This window comes from Harpia harpyja, chromosome 6 (assembly GCF_026419915.1).
Source record: "Harpia harpyja isolate bHarHar1 chromosome 6, bHarHar1 primary haplotype, whole genome shotgun sequence".
NCBI lineage: Eukaryota > Metazoa > Chordata > Aves > Accipitriformes > Accipitridae > Harpia > Harpia harpyja.
Genome location: NC_068945.1, coordinates 14976949 through 14992404, shown reverse-complemented (window position 1 = coordinate 14992404; position 15456 = coordinate 14976949). Strand labels below are relative to the sequence as shown.

The window sequence follows — 15456 nt, the reverse complement described above, 5'->3', positions numbered from 1 at the left end:
GATTAAAGCTGAGCACAAAAAAGTCGCGTGGGTGGCACTGCAGGCAGCGAGTGTCTTACCTTGCTGAGCTGCTTTTAGTTGCTGCTTTCAGTCCAAGGCGAAGCTCTCAAATATTTCTGACCCGTATAAATCCAGGCTGGGTAAGGGTAGAGACCCTATTAATGCCCCTAAGGAGGCACAGGGCAGAAGAGCCAGTGTACGCTCTGGGCAGTCAGCAGGCATGTGCCTCTGCGCAAGCCAGGGTGTGGGGCTGCCCCTGGTCCATGCAGACCGGCAAAGACTATTAGTAGGTGATCTTAGAAGAATCTTCAGGTGCTGTGGGGAACTCATGGGGGACAAAGGATGCTCCATGGAGCACGGGGACACATGCAAAGAAAACGGCTACTGCAGTATGAAATGGGGAACAAATTCAGAAGTAATAAGGCTTTGTTAGGTCTGCTGCTTAGTGAGCAGTTTGGGTTTTATCACGTTTTCCTACTTTAATAAAGTAGGAAGGTAATAGATGGCTTGTGCATGCATAGCCCCACTAGAATATAAAGTTCTCATCTTGGTATAAAAGGATCTGTTGCATCCCCAGAATTTGCTTTTTGGTTAGAACACGTTGGGGAGATATAAAACTAGTCTACAGAAAAGCATTTTTTCTTGGTGCATTGATATTTTCAATAAATAAATTTTGGCCTCCAAACAGAAATCCTAGAATACAGTTTTCTTGAAGATACCTCTAAAAATAATGGGAAGTATGTCTATTTGTTGGCTTCTGCTGCATATGATTTTTCTCCTGCATATGATTTTTCTCCTGCATGTGAAGACTGAGTTTCTTTTGATGAGAAAAGGAGTGGTGTTACATTTTCATTCCTACAGGTTCTGTCCTCATCCAGCTTTTACTGAGATAGGCAGAGAAAATGTGTACAGATACCTGGGAACTAGATTAATTAAGGCCTGCTGAAACAAAACCAACAAAGCCAGAGCAGTGCTAACTAGCAGGAAGTAAGCTTCAAGGCTTTAACTGCTTTTTAATTTTCTGATTTAACTTTCCCACCAACACTAAGCAGAGGCATTAGTTCCTGGTAGGAATTACACCCATGACAAGTTTAAGTCTAAATAAACCATATTTTGCTAGGCTTTTTTGTTTGATTGTGGCAAGAACTCTTTGTTAGCAAAGCTGTGAGTTTCACCTTATTTCTGCCAATATAAATGAAAACTAACCAGCGAGACTTTTCTCACACCTAAAACAAGCAAAACAAAAGCCTGCTCTCCTGAAGGTGCAAAAGCAAGCACTGGAAACTTCTGCTCATCTGGAGAACATTTCAGAATATGATGAGCAAGAAAAGTAGGGGCAAAATATTTTGCAGCTGGAGCTACAGCAAGAACAGCCACTGCCATTCCTGATTTTTGCTGTCTGTCGAGCTACTGTAAAAAGGCAATATTTTTATTACTGGCATCAGGAGTATCTTCATCGTGAGACTCATATGAAAGAAAACCCACATTTTCAGATAACCGCTTCCCATGTTATTTTAAGCATCTTCCTCTGCTGCTCTCAATTACAATTTCATCATTTCAAGTCTTTGCTGAGCATTTTAGAAGCCAGTGTTGGGGGTTTAAGGTGCTCTAGGCCATACCAGTCCATTTCCTTACAAACACCTCAGAGAAATCAGGAATACTTTCACGGCTCATTGCTGTAATACATTCAGTATAAATTCCTACTGCTAAGGAGTATAGTAAAAACGTTAAAATGTATTAAACGTGTATCAAGTTAAGTAATGTTTCTACTGTTTTGAAGTGGGAAAAATAGAAGCCCAGGAAGATGCCTAGGAAGGCATAATCTGGGCTATTGAGCACTGAATGCTTTAAGCAGTGAGGCAGAAGGAATGAGTAATTTTGTTAATAAAAATTGAGGATACTAATAGCTAGAGTCTGGCTTGAAAATAAGGCTGTTTTCCAGCAATTTATTAAGCGTCTACACATTTGTCATGGTACTGCCTGAAACACAGGTTGGCAGCCATTCCTCCTAGCCCCAAACAGTTGGTTACCATTCCATCTCGCTTTGGCTGAAAGCCCATACTGGACCACATATGTTATTCCTAGCTTGTGCTTGGATAAGCTGTGGTTGTCAACATGGGTGTTCAGATGAAATATGCAGAAGGCAAAGTTCTGCAAGATGATGGCAGAACTCGCTCCTCTTTTGCTCGCTATGGAAAATGGTTATTTTTAATCATGAGCATGTCGATGATCTGGTCTATAGCACTGTGTAGACTGCAGTATCCTGTTGTGCAGCAGGAGGAAGAGAGGGCTGGGAGGGGAGGCTTCCCCAGGCTGCCTTCCTCCTGGGGCTGCTGGTCTGTCAACCTTTACACCCTAGGGCTGAAGGGACCATCAGTTAATGATTTATTAACACTTACTTTAGTATGGGCCCCTTTGTTAAAACTTCTGTTTGCTGGCTGGGCAATTTCTCTCTCAGCTGTGTTGCTGGGAGTTAGTATTTTCAGGGTAGAGGCAGGCAGTAAACCTTCAGGAGTGTTACAACAAACTTGCTGAGTGAGCCACAAGTCAAGAAAACTAGAAATCTACACTATACAAAGACATGTGCAGCAGGGAAAGCAAACCTGGGGACGAAGGGCTTGTATTCAGATGCTATTCCAGCTGTCCAGGCAACGTGTTAGCTGAATAAACCAGAGAGCAAAGACAGTCCTTGAGAACTGTAGTTAGACCTGAGGACCTCAGCTCTTTTTCATGGCTCCATTGGCACAAAATTACCCCAGAAAGATAGTTCTTGCATCTTCTCTTGCTAGAGTAAATTATTCTTAGTGAGGTCTTGGTTCCCACTGCTAAGCTGTTTCTGGTTATCAACCATTTTGATGGAAGCTAGTTCGGATATATTCCCATTCTGCTCTGTTGTTCATGTTGTTTGTACAGATCTGTATTTATCAGGTGCAGAAGAGAAATTCAGGCTAGCAACATTTGCTAGTGTTGTAATGTTAATTACATTACGCGTGGTATCTGCAAACTTCCCTTGTAGTCCCTGAATGATACTGCTTTGCTAACAGAACCCCCAGCTACAGATGTGGTTATATAGGCAAAACTACCCTTCTAATGTAAAAATAATCTTCCTTGCAACAAGCTTTCCAATGGGAAAAGCCTTCTTGCCCATGTAGACAATATATTTGCAAAGTGATTTCTGCTGTTCTTGCCACAGCGGTGAAATTTATAAGTCTTGAGCTGGTCTATAGGAGATTAAGTTCTCTGCTGCGAGATAATTCAGGGCATTAACAGAGGTGTCTGTCTCCCTCCCTCAAGTACTTGTTTACCTAGTGTACCTTTCTGCCATCCTTTGGCTGTTTCATGTTATGCTGGAGAAGAATGGTGCTATCATGGGCCTTTCATAACTAAGCTAGTGGGACAACGATTTCTACCACCTTATCTCCTACCTTTGCTGCTTTACTGACACCTACACATTTTACCCATGTTTGATGGTGTCTTATGGGCTGTCGGTATGTTGCATTAGATACAACTTTACAGAAACACCAACTCTGGGTTGTTTCCCTCCCAGTAGAAAAAAAGCGAACAAAAATCCGAGTGACCTAAAGAAATTGTGACATAGTTGGAAGCAATACTCTTTAAAAACGTCACTATTAATCTGGTACCCCTAGCAAAATTAGAATTTTTCTTAAGACTCATGTTACTTTATGGTTGCCTCTGCTCCTTCAAAGTAATGGATAGTCTTTTCTCTATCCCATTCAAATTAAATAAACTCCTATGCTTTCTCTGTCTCTTTGACTACATAGACAGGCCAGTCTGTCATGCACTGTCCTGCTGATTACCTGCTCAGAGACAGTTTTCCTTTCAGAGGATTAGCAAAGTTGTATGAAATATGTGAACAGCTAGAGAAAGACATCTAGGGATAGTGTGAGAAAGCCAAGTGACTTTTAGAAAGGTCAACAACAATACTATCTCCTTGGTTGCTGTTATTTTATAAGTAGATTTTTGTTTAAAATTCAGTCTCTGGAGAAATGCTTGGTGTTTCTGTGCACCTTTGATATGTGAGTCTTAACTCTTTGAGCACCAGTTACTTAAATGATTTACAACCCTTCTATGAGATGAAGGATTTTATAGGTGAGAAGCAGAGGGAGAGAGACTGCGGGCAACAAATCAGTGACAGAATCAAGAAAAGAACTGAGAAACCTGTCTCCTGCACTTTCTTGGGGTTTTATTTGTTTGGTTTTTTCCCCATGTGGCAAAAGTGGATGTTGTAAGTCCCTGTGCATCAGAAAGCACCTGGTTCTCCCAACTATACATAAAAATGCTAATTCAGAACAAATGACACAACCCAGTTCATAATCTCCTCTTTTTTTAAATCTTGGATATTGCAGCTCTGTTTCTAGTTAAGCAGATTGTCCCAATTATGGTAGAACAACTAATGTGTTCTCAGAGAAATACTGCAAAACTTATTTTTAAAAGCACCCACTTAGCCATAGCTATAATGAATTTTCTTCTTTCATCATTTGATCCAGGAGAGTCTCCCTGCATGTCATGGTTTATAGAGGCAGGTAATCTTCCCATGAAGTATTCTGCAGGCCATCAGTGCTGCCTGGCTACTGCTGTGATGACTCTTTGGGCTTCTTCCTCCTTTTTTGCTGTCCTCCCCCCCCCCCCCCCCCCCCCAGGAAAAAAGAAATTTACCAGTTCCCTTGATGACTTACTCTGATTCAGCATCTCTAATTAATATCAATTATATATCACTTATTTGATGGCAAACCACAATATCTCTCCACCTTTGAGATCAGCTGAAGGCACCCTAAATTCTGGGCACCGCCACTATCTCATGGGGAAAATTGCTGAGATCCAGACTGTTATTCCTATTTACTGGCACTGAGGAGAGCAGCTATTCACAGCACCCTTGAAAATCATGGTGTGAAGCCCCAGGTCACTGAGGTCCATGGGAGCCCTGCATTCAGGCTACGAGTTTACCCACAGAGGGTAGGTGGCCAAATAAAGGTCTTTACACCTCCACCTTGAAACTCATCCCCGCCGAGTATGTCCATCCCTGAGACGATGCTGGCTGGCAGGTGTTACACATCTATACGCTTCTGGTTTTGTGGCAGCGGTGAGGAGGTCGAGCCCTGAGAGGACCACCTGGAGCGGTGCTGCTGCGAGGGTGGCTACTTGCAGGCTGCAAACTCTCCCTGAGGCAAGCTGCCTCGGTGGCAGGCAAATTGTCAGCCTGCTGCCACCCCGCTCCTGGCAAGCACTGCTCAAATGGTACACAGGAATGCTTGTTTTCATGCTTCTTCTATGAATCTCTTAATAGAGCCAAAATGAAATATAGCACAAATTTCCAGTTCTGTGTTAAAGCCACTGCGCATGTGTTGCTTATGTTTGTGAAGTGCTTTTAGGCTGTGGCTTAAGTGGTGCCCTAACCAGGCCAAGTGTTTTTAGGCCTTCTAACATCACACTGAATTTGCTTATTAATTTGCAAGTTGTGTCCTATTTAAAAACATATAAACATTAATGAATTTTGGTGAAATCCACGTGGTAATCCAATCCCCTTTCTCAGTACCTATTTAATGAGCTAAAGAAGACTACATTTAATGCTGAATTTATATATTTAATATTTTATAAAACAATTGTATATATTTTATTTTAAATGTGCATTTCCAGCCCATTTCTACATAGACCTCTTTCATTGGACCTTCTAATTCTGTTGCACACGTGAGATAGTTGTGTGATTTATTATAAAGATTGAAAGTGGAAACTCATTCACCTTGATAGTGCCAGATAAGCACTTCGCCTGAGAGATTTGAATCCAAAGGCAATCAAAAGGGATTTCAGGGCACTGGGACGATTAGTAGAAAGATCGGGAGCACAGGTAGTGTTTTCCTCAATCCCTTCAGTGGCAGGGAAGTACACTGAAAGGAACAGGAAAACACACCTGGTTAATACGTGGCTCAGAGGCTGGTGCCATAGGTGGAATTTTGGGTTTTTTGATCATGGTGAGGCTTACACAGCACTAGGCTTGCTAGCGACAGATGGTGTCCAGCTATCTCAAACGGGTAAGAGAATCCTTGCTCATGAGATGGCAGGGTTCATAGAAAGGGCTTTAAACTAGGTTCGAAGGGGGTAAGGGATAAAACTAGGTGCACCAGAGATGAGCCTGGGGGCAGCGTGCTGATGTTAGGGATGGATTCGATGACCCAGCTCAAATGCATCTATGCCAACACACGCAGCACGGGCAATAAACAGCAGGAGCTGGAAGCCATTGTGCAGCAGGACAGCTATGATTTAGTCGCCATCACGGAAACATGGTGGGATGACTCCCATGACTGGAGTGCTGCAATGGATGGCTACAAGCTCTTCAGAAGGGATAGGCAAGGTAGAAGAGGTGGTGGGGTGGCTCTTTATGTTAGGGAATGTTTTGACTGTTCAGAGCTACACGATTCTGATGACAAGGTGGAGTGCTTATGGGTGAGGATGAGGGGGAAAGCCAATAAGACAGATATTGTGCTGGGAGTCTGTTATAGACCGCCCGACCAGGTTGAAGAGACGGATGAATCGTTCTACAAGCGGCTGGCAGTAGTCTCAGCATCGTGTGCCCTTGTCCTTGTGGGGGACTTTAACTTTCCAGACATCTGCTGGAAATACAACGCAGCAATGAGTAAACAACCTAGGAGGTTCCTGGAGTGTGTGGAAGATAACTTCTTGACACAGCTGGTGGGTGAGCCAACCAGGGGAGGAGCCTTGCTAGATCTGTTGTTTATGAACAGGGAAGGACTGGTGGGAGGTGTGATGGTCGGAGGACGTCTTGGGCTTAGTGACCATGAAATGATAGAATTTTCAGTTCTTGGTGAGGCAAAGAAGGTGGTCAGCAAAACCACCACTATGGACTTCCGGAGGGCTAACTTTGGCCTCTTCAAGGCACTGGTTGAGAGAGTCCCTTGGGAGACGGTCCTGAAGGGCAAAGGGGTCCAGGAGGGACGGACATTCTTTAAGAAGGAAATCTTAATGGCTCAGGACCAGGCTATTCCCATGTGCCGCAAGTCGAACCGCCGAGGAAAACGACCGGCCTGGCTGAATGGGGAGCTTTTGCTAGGACTTAAGAAAAAAAGGAGAGTTTATCATCTCTGGAGGAAAGGGTGGGCAACTTGGGAGGAGTACAGGGATCTTGTTAGATCATACAGAGAGAAAATTAGAAAGGCGAAAGCTCAGCTAGAACTAAATCTGGCCACTATTGTAAGGGACAACAAAAAATGTTTTTACAAATATGTTAACAGTAAAAAGAATCCCAAGGAGAATATCTTTCCTTTAATGGATACAGAAGGGAACGTAGCAACCAGTGATGAGGAAAAGGCCAAGGTACTTAGTGCCTTCTTTGCCTCAGTCTTTAATAGTGAGTCCAGTCATCCTCAGGGTACTCCACCCCATGAGCTGGAAGGTAAGGATGAAGAGCATAACATACCCCCCTTAATCCAGGAGGAAATAGTTAGGGACCTGCTACGCCATCTGGACACTCACAGATCTATGGGACCTGATGGGATCCATCCAAGAGTACTGAGGGAACTGGCAGAGGTCCTTGCCAAGCCACTCTCTATCATCTATCAGCGTTCCTGGTCAACAGGGGAGGTCCCAGAGGACTGGAGGCTTGCCAATGTGACTCCCATTTATAAGAAGGGTCGGAGGGAGGATCCGGGGAACTACAGGCCTGTCAGCCTGACCTCGGTACCGGGAAAGATTATGGAATGGTTTGTTTTGAAAGCACTCACATGGCAAGTCCAGGATAAGAGGGGGATCAGGCCCAGTCAGCATGGGTTTACGAAAGGCAGGTCCTGCTTGACCAACCTGATCTCCTTCTATGACCAGGTGACCCGCCTAGTGGATGAGGGAAAGGCTGTCGGTGTTATTTTCCTAGACTTCAGCAAGGCCTTTGACACTGTCTCTCATGGCATACTCCTTGAGAAGCTGGTGTCTCGTGGCCTGGATAAGTGCACTATTCACTGGGTGAAAAACTGGCTGGATGGCCAAGCCCAGAGGGTCGTGGTGAATGGGGTGAAATCCAGTTGGCGGCGGGTCACGAGTGGTGTTCCCCAGGGCTCGGTGTTGGGCCCTGTTCTGTTTAATATCTTTATTGATGATTTGGATGAGGGGATTGAGTGCACCCTCAGCAAGTTTGCAGACGACACCAAGTTGGGAGGCAGGGTCGATCTGCTTGAGGGTAGGGAGGCTCTACAAAGAGATCTGGACAGGCTGGATCGATGGGCTGAGGCCAATCGTATGAAGTTTAACAAGGCCAAGTGCCGGGTCCTGCACTTCGGTCACGGCAACCCCATGCAGCGCTACAGGCTTGGGGAAGAGTGGCTGGAAAGCTGCCCGGCAGAGAAAGACCTGGGGGTGCTGGTTGACAGCCGGCTGAATATGAGCCAGCAGTGTGCCCAGGTGGCCAAGAAGGCCAATCGCATCCTGGCCTGTATCAGGAACAGTGTGGCCAGCAGGAGCAGGGAGGTGGTTGTTCCCCTGTACTCGGCACTGGTGAGGCCGCACCTTGAGTCCTGTGTTCAGTTTTGGGCCCCTCACTACAGGAAAGACATTGAGCTGCTTGAGCGTGTCCAGAGAAGGGCAACCAAGTTGGTGAGGGGCCTTGAGCACAAGTCTTATGAGGAGCGGCTGAGGGAACTGGGGCTGTTTGGTCTGAAGAAGAGGAGGCTGAGGGGAGACCTTATTGCTCTCTACAACTACCTGAAAGGGGGTTGTAGTGAGGTGGGTGCTGGTCTCTTCTGTCAGGTGGCTGGAGATAGGACAAGAGGAAATGGCCTCAAGTTGAGGCAAGGGAGATTTAGGTTAGATATTAGGAAAAATTCTTTTACTGAGAGGGTTGTCAAACATTGGAATGGGCTGCCCAGGGAAGTGGTTGAGTCACCATCCCTGGAGGTATTCAAAAAGCGAGTGGACGGGGTACTCCAGGGCACGGTTTAGGGGGCATGGTTAATGGTTGGACTCGATGATCTCGAAGGTCTTTTCCAACCGAAATGATTCTATGATTCTATGATTCTGTGATTAGGCACTTTTTTAAAAAATCAAACAAACAAAACCAACCATGCCAAGATGGTGACAGTGACTCGCCAGTTAAACAGAATTGATGGAGAAGTCAAGGCTGATGGTTAACACTCCCCAGAAAATGACCTTTGCTGCAGTTGTTACCCCTTGGCTGAGAATAGTAAAATAAAAAGCGTAGTGTAAAGTACTTTTGCGAAGATGCAGCTGTCGGACCGATGCCTGCACAGATCCAACATCATGCACAAAAGTGGCAGAGCTGCAAAGCCCTGACTTCAGCAGCAGCTCCATGTGCCAAAGCTTGCAAGATTCAGTGATGCTCCTCCCGCCAGAAAATGTTATTTTGTGGTTTGTAATTTGGCTCCTGGAGATACAGCAGTATATCCAGATGCTGCTAAAAATATGGTCCTTCATTTTCTTCTGGCAGGTTAGAGTAGTAAAGAGTATTTATAAGGTGTGTTTTTTCCTTCCCAGTTAAAATGTGCCACCCTTGAATTAAGAGGACAAGGTTTTTTACACTGATGCTTAGTTTAGGATAATGTTGAATTTCCATCAGGCCTTGTACAGCTTGGTGAAAGCTTTCCTAAAAATAGGAATTATCTGGAGAATCCTTGCATCAGGGGGGCTAATGGGTGGTTGAAAACTTGACATAACAAACAAACTATAAATATGACATTTTTGTCACAGCCCCAGTGATTTTTGGCAAAACCTCCTATTGCTTAGTAGCTAGGGAGTTTGCATCTGTGTTACTCCTGCCCTTTCAAAATTACTTGACAAAGCTACTTATTCTCCCTGGAGGGCAAATGGGTCTCGTTGACACAACTTAAACTTTTTATATTGGTGGAATATATAGATATCCCTCTTCCCACTGAACTGCCAGTCCATGACTGCTAAGAAGTGAATCTATTCAGCTAAAACTTCTCAGTAAATTCAGCTCAGTGATGTTTTACAGGTAACTGGCCACTAAATCACCGTAGGATGATCATGCTAAAGACAGAAATGGGTTCTTTAAAGCACTGTTTCTCAAAGCTTTTGAAGTTACAGTGCTTTTCTGACTGATCTCCAAAGGCCTGAATAATAGTTAGAATTTCAGATTTTTTCTCTAACACTTCAGAGCCTTCTTTGAATCCTGTTGTGATCCATAGTTTGAAAAAACAGTACTCTAAAAACCAATCTCTGCTGGGCAGCTTCCACCAGAGATTACTGTGATTATGAAATAACTGATTGATAATAGTTTATTAGTTTTTGCATTTCTCAAACCTTTTCCTCTGAGCAACTTAAAGCACTTAGCTTTGCAATAACTGTAATACATGATTTAAGCTGTTATCCTCTAAACCAAATGAGAACATAGAATTCAGTAAGTCAGAAGAGAGTTAATTTTTATTTTATTGAGATAGGACTGTTGTCTGTGTGAAAGCTTTTCGTGTTCCAAACAGAAGACGATTATATTCCTGAGGGGCATGGATAATTTGCAGTTGTATTCATTTGTAAAACAGAAACAAATGTCAAGTCTTGTACACCAAAAAGGACATAGGGCCTTCATAATGGGGCAAAAAATAATAAACCTTGCAGCTTGCTAATAACTTACTTTGTGTGCTTAAACAAGGCAACAAGGATACTTTTGCATGTACTGTCCCTGTTAAGACATTAATGGACTTGGACTATACTGATACAAAACACTTTATATACTTCTTCTATTGTCAAGTTCTTAAAATTATACATTAGTGATAGAGATGTGAAGTACTAATACTAATAATACTAATAAAGCATTATCCTGAACATCCCACTGTGCAGTACAAGGCAGGTGACTTATAATTCACTGATGAATATATTGATATTAGCAGAAAAAAAGAATGTATTTGAGCTCAGGTTGTTCTGAGAATTATTTTCCCAAGATGAGATTTCCAATATCTGTCATTTCTTCATCTTACCAGATGAAAATAGTTAGTTCAATACTGGATACTTTTCTTTGTTGAAAGGGCTGCCTGGGTTTTGCAATCAAGTGTATTAAACTTTCATATTTGTTTCTGCTGTGCAAATGTATGGCATTCTCTATTTCTTTAGTGTGACCTCATAGATAAAGAACCCTAACAAAGAAATAGGTATTTAACTGCACAATCTGTATTTGAGCCTCCAAAGAAAGGTTAGGAAGGAGATGGCAACAGATTGTAGGAGAAAAGAAAATTTTCCAGCCCCTTACTTCATGTGCAAGTCACTTAGTCCTGAGGTATTGAAGGTGCCTTCTAAGATATGAATGCCTCATCTCAGACTTCTTGGCCTGGATTTTCCCTAGTGCAGAGCATTCAAATATATGCTAACTTAGGCAATACTAAGAAATTGGACCTTGGACTGAATTTTCAAGCAAGGCCTCTAATTCAGAGCAATTGTTTGAGAGGTTTTTTTGAGGTGTCTGTGCCAGCTTCTCAAAAGTGCAAGACCCAACAGAGCTAAGTGGGAGTGGTGGAGGAGACATGGATGTTCTTTTGATGACTGGTGTCCCTATCTGGTCACCCAAAAAGTGAGACACAATGTATGTTTGAAAATGAGGACAAAAAACAACTTACCTAAGGGTAGGTAGACTGACTGTAAGTACCTACTTTTTTTTTTTTCCCCTTGAATTTTTGAGATCTGTATCCCAGCCACCTTATTCTCTAGCAGCTGATGTTTGGGTTATCCAAAAGCAGAAAAGTGATCGCACACTAAATAATTTTCAGAGTGAAATACTAACGCAATTGTTTTCAATGGCAAAATTCCCACTGACTTCTGTGTGGGTGGAAATGTGCCTCATATATTAATTCTGCTTTCATTTGACTGTGTTACTGCTGCTTTATTCTGCCATCTTAGGTAATAATTTGTTCCAGCTTTAAATGACTATAGAGAAGCTTTTTACAGCAAATTTAAAGGTTGACTGAGGCTTGGAATATTAACTCTATGACTTTCCATTACTTCAGCCCTGGTATTATATACAGCATACCCCGTGTATAGAATAAAATGCAACCTACCTAGTGTCGGGTCATACTCCCAGATGAACCGTTTGGTCAGGAAGCGTACAACAAGAGCTAGAGGAACAAAAATATTCCAGGTGAGATGCACAAGCCATCAACTCATCTGTTTTTTTTAAAGCTTTCCCAGCAAACTTTTCTGTGTGAATGGGCATGTAGAAGCTCCCCTGAACTGTGAGCAGAATTCAGCTTTGTTTATTGGGGGAGTCAAGACCTCTTCACTGTTTGTGGCCCACTTTACACTTTTAGAGGGGGGAAACAAAGTGAAAACAAAAACTCTTTACCCATGCAACAATGCAGGACAAAGAATACCAAGAGATTTTCAATGGTAGTTTCTAACTTTTTTCCCCACTTATTTTTTTGTCACAACAGCTTCTACCATTAAAAAGCCAAACCAACCCCATTTACAGTGCTATGAGCAGACAACATTTGAAAAAAAACCCTATTTTGGATGCTTTAGATTTCCCATAACCAGTGGGGAAAAAGGGTTGGCATTTTTTGATCCAGCATGCTTTGAAGCTTCAAAACTAGGGGTGTTCAAAATAATTTAATTCTTGAAAACTTTCCCTTCAGATTTTAAACCTTGGAAGGTAAAATTGGCTAAATAGCTTCATTCTGTATTTTGGCATGCATTCCTTGCAACAATTTATCTTCCATGTTTTGCCTACTTGTCACTTGAAGGAATCAGCTATAACACTTTAAACCAATGGTCAACAAATGCTATTAATGAATTTTCAGAAGTAGAAATAAAGCTTTAGATCTTGGACCACTGGATAACTAGATCTCAAGTTTAGTTTATGGGCTAAGATCTTGCTACTTATGTTCTTATATTTAATTTTTTCTATCCTTTCAGCCCCTTTAAAAACAATCTATAAAGGCTTTGTTAGGATATTGATTATGTTCTAATTTAAAACTAAGCAGTGCCTTGAATTTCTAGGGTGTAAACAAAGTGTTCACCACTGCCAACTATTCAAAATCCTTTCTGCGTTTCCAAAATGGAGCTAGAGATACCACTGCTCTAGCTATGATTGCAGTAATTTCAGCTATAGGAGAAGTTTTCCTTGTCGTCAGCCCTACAGGATTGTTCTGTTCTTTCAGTTGCAGACAGACAGTAAAAGATGACAGCTAAACCCAGTTCTGATCCTTTTCAAAATTAAAGCCATGAGAATGCCTCAAATCCCAGATTTCTGTGCCCAAGAGTAGGACAAGGCAATACTCTGCAGAATAAATATAATTAATTAAGCTCTGCTTGATCAGAACCTATTTTTTAAATACAACCAGAACATTAGTTTTCAGAAAGATTTAACTATGCCTCACACTTGGAGGAGTAAGAAGCAGCTGATCCTAAGGAAATGAGATCACTGCACAAGAAGCAATTTTAAATCGGTGTTATTTTAAGTTTCTATTTTCCTTAGGAAATCCTACTTTTAAAATTTTTTTTAGCCTTTGCAGAAATACTCTCCTTGGCCCTCAGAGTGAATGTGGCATTTCTTAGCCAAAGTAACTTTTCAAGTCGTAGTCCTGATGTGGATGTCAGTATACTACAAGAAGATCTCTGTATAGCTTGTTTTCCGTCCATGATGATGTCTGCACCAGGCCTTTTTTCATAGAATCTTAGAATTGTTTGGGTTGGAAGAGACCTTTAAAGGTCACCTAGTCCAACCCCCCTGCAATGAGCAAGGATATCTTCAACTAGATCAGGTTGCTTAGAGCCCTGTCCAACCTGACCTTGAATGATTCCGGGGATGGGGCATCTACCACCTCTCTGGGCAACCTGTTCCAGTGTTTCACCACCCTCATTGTAAAAAATTTCTTCCTTATACCCAGTCTGAATCTACCTTCTTTTAGTTTAAAACCATTACCCCTTGTCCTATTGCAACAAGCCATACTAAAAAGCCTGTCCCCATCTTTCTTATAAGCCCCCTTCAAGTATTGAAAGGCTGCAATAAGGTCTCCCCAGAGCTTTCTCTTCTCCAGGCTGAACAACCCCAACTCTCTCAGCCTGTCCTCATAGGAGAGGTGTTCCATCCCTCTAATCATTTTTGTGGCCCTCCTCTGGACCTGCTCCAACAGGTCCATGCCTTGAACTGAGGACTCTGGAGCTGGATGCAGTACTTCAGGTGGGGTTTCACCAGAGTGGAGTAGAGGGGCGGAATCACCTCCATTGACCTGCTGGCCATGCTACTTTAGATGCAGCCCAGGATATGGTTGGCTTTCTGGGCTGCACATTGCTGGCTTATGTCCATCTTTTCATCTACCAATTTATCATTTTTATTCCAGTCAGATAGGACTCGTTTAACCTAATTTTAGCCATATGAAGAAGTTTTAGCTAAATAGCTAGCCTCCCTCTACAGTTAGTGGAAAAACAGAGGGACATTCTAGGATACAAGTCATCAAGCTTGAGATGATCTGATGACCTTTAATGGTCCTTTCTAACTCAAACCATTCTATGATTCTACGATTTGTCCACTTGTATTACCTATCTCTAGAAAACCTATTACATGGTTTATTTACATGACAAAGCTAGACTGATTCTCTAAGATTTATGAAGCTAAAGTAAATTCCCCACATTTTACCTCAATTGGAATGGTTTAAGCATCTTGATGTTTCAAAAATTTGGTCATGACTATTCTCTAATTGCTAGTAAAATATACAGCATGTTATTTTTTTTTTTTTTTCCCCATTTTGACTGGGGAAGTGCAGGGTAAAAGTTCTCCTGACATGCTTTCAGAAGACTCCTTACCATCTTCTTTTTCAAGAACAGATTTAAAAAATGCTTTCTTCTTTCACAGCTGTACTCTGAAGGAGTAGTAGTGATGTGCTACCTGTGTTGCAGTGCCTTACCCTGAGCTTGTGCCTGGACCTGGAGTAGATAATGAAGAGAGAAAAAAGGCAGAAGAGAGTGGGGGAACCTGTCCAGCTATTTTCATATTTAAACATGGTCCATTTAGTTATGACAACCTTGTACTTGTAGATGAAAATTGCTGGAGAGGAGTATCAAAGTGATGAAGGGGCCTGGAAGAAAGTCTGTCAAGCACTAATGTCTGAGACAGGTGATAGAGAGCAGCATCTCTGAAGGAAAAGAGGGAAAAGAGCTGATTTTGGAGGTAGCCCGAATGAAGGAGGGGACAAGGTGACAAGCAATAAGGAGGAAAGGTAGAACTGGGCCGCAGCAGCTGAGATGAGCCTGGGAGAAGAGAGGTACAGCTATGTACATGGGGTAAAATGGTACAGGCATTGAGTGCTACAGAAGTGAAGAATTAGAGATTGCAGATGTAAGCTCTGGTGAGGAGGGAAAGAGTAGGTCGTATTCATCTCCAGCAGGAAGGCCTGTATGCAGAAATAACAAATAATCACATATGCAGGAGGGAGCTGAAGAAAAGAAAGGAAGGGTGGGAGGTGGCTCCCATGCGTA

General features: G+C 42.6%; 1 protein-coding gene across 1 annotated transcript in view; it reads right to left on the bottom strand.

The window, feature by feature from the left end:
* Positions 1–15456, bottom strand: part of RERG (RAS like estrogen regulated growth inhibitor) — a 113924-nt gene that overhangs the window by 9948 nt on the left and 88520 nt on the right. The window contains exon 3 of the mRNA XM_052790554.1: positions 12042–12098. Coding sequence (XP_052646514.1) covers positions 12042–12098 — 57 coding nt within the window. The remainder of the gene's footprint in view (positions 1–12041; positions 12099–15456) is intronic.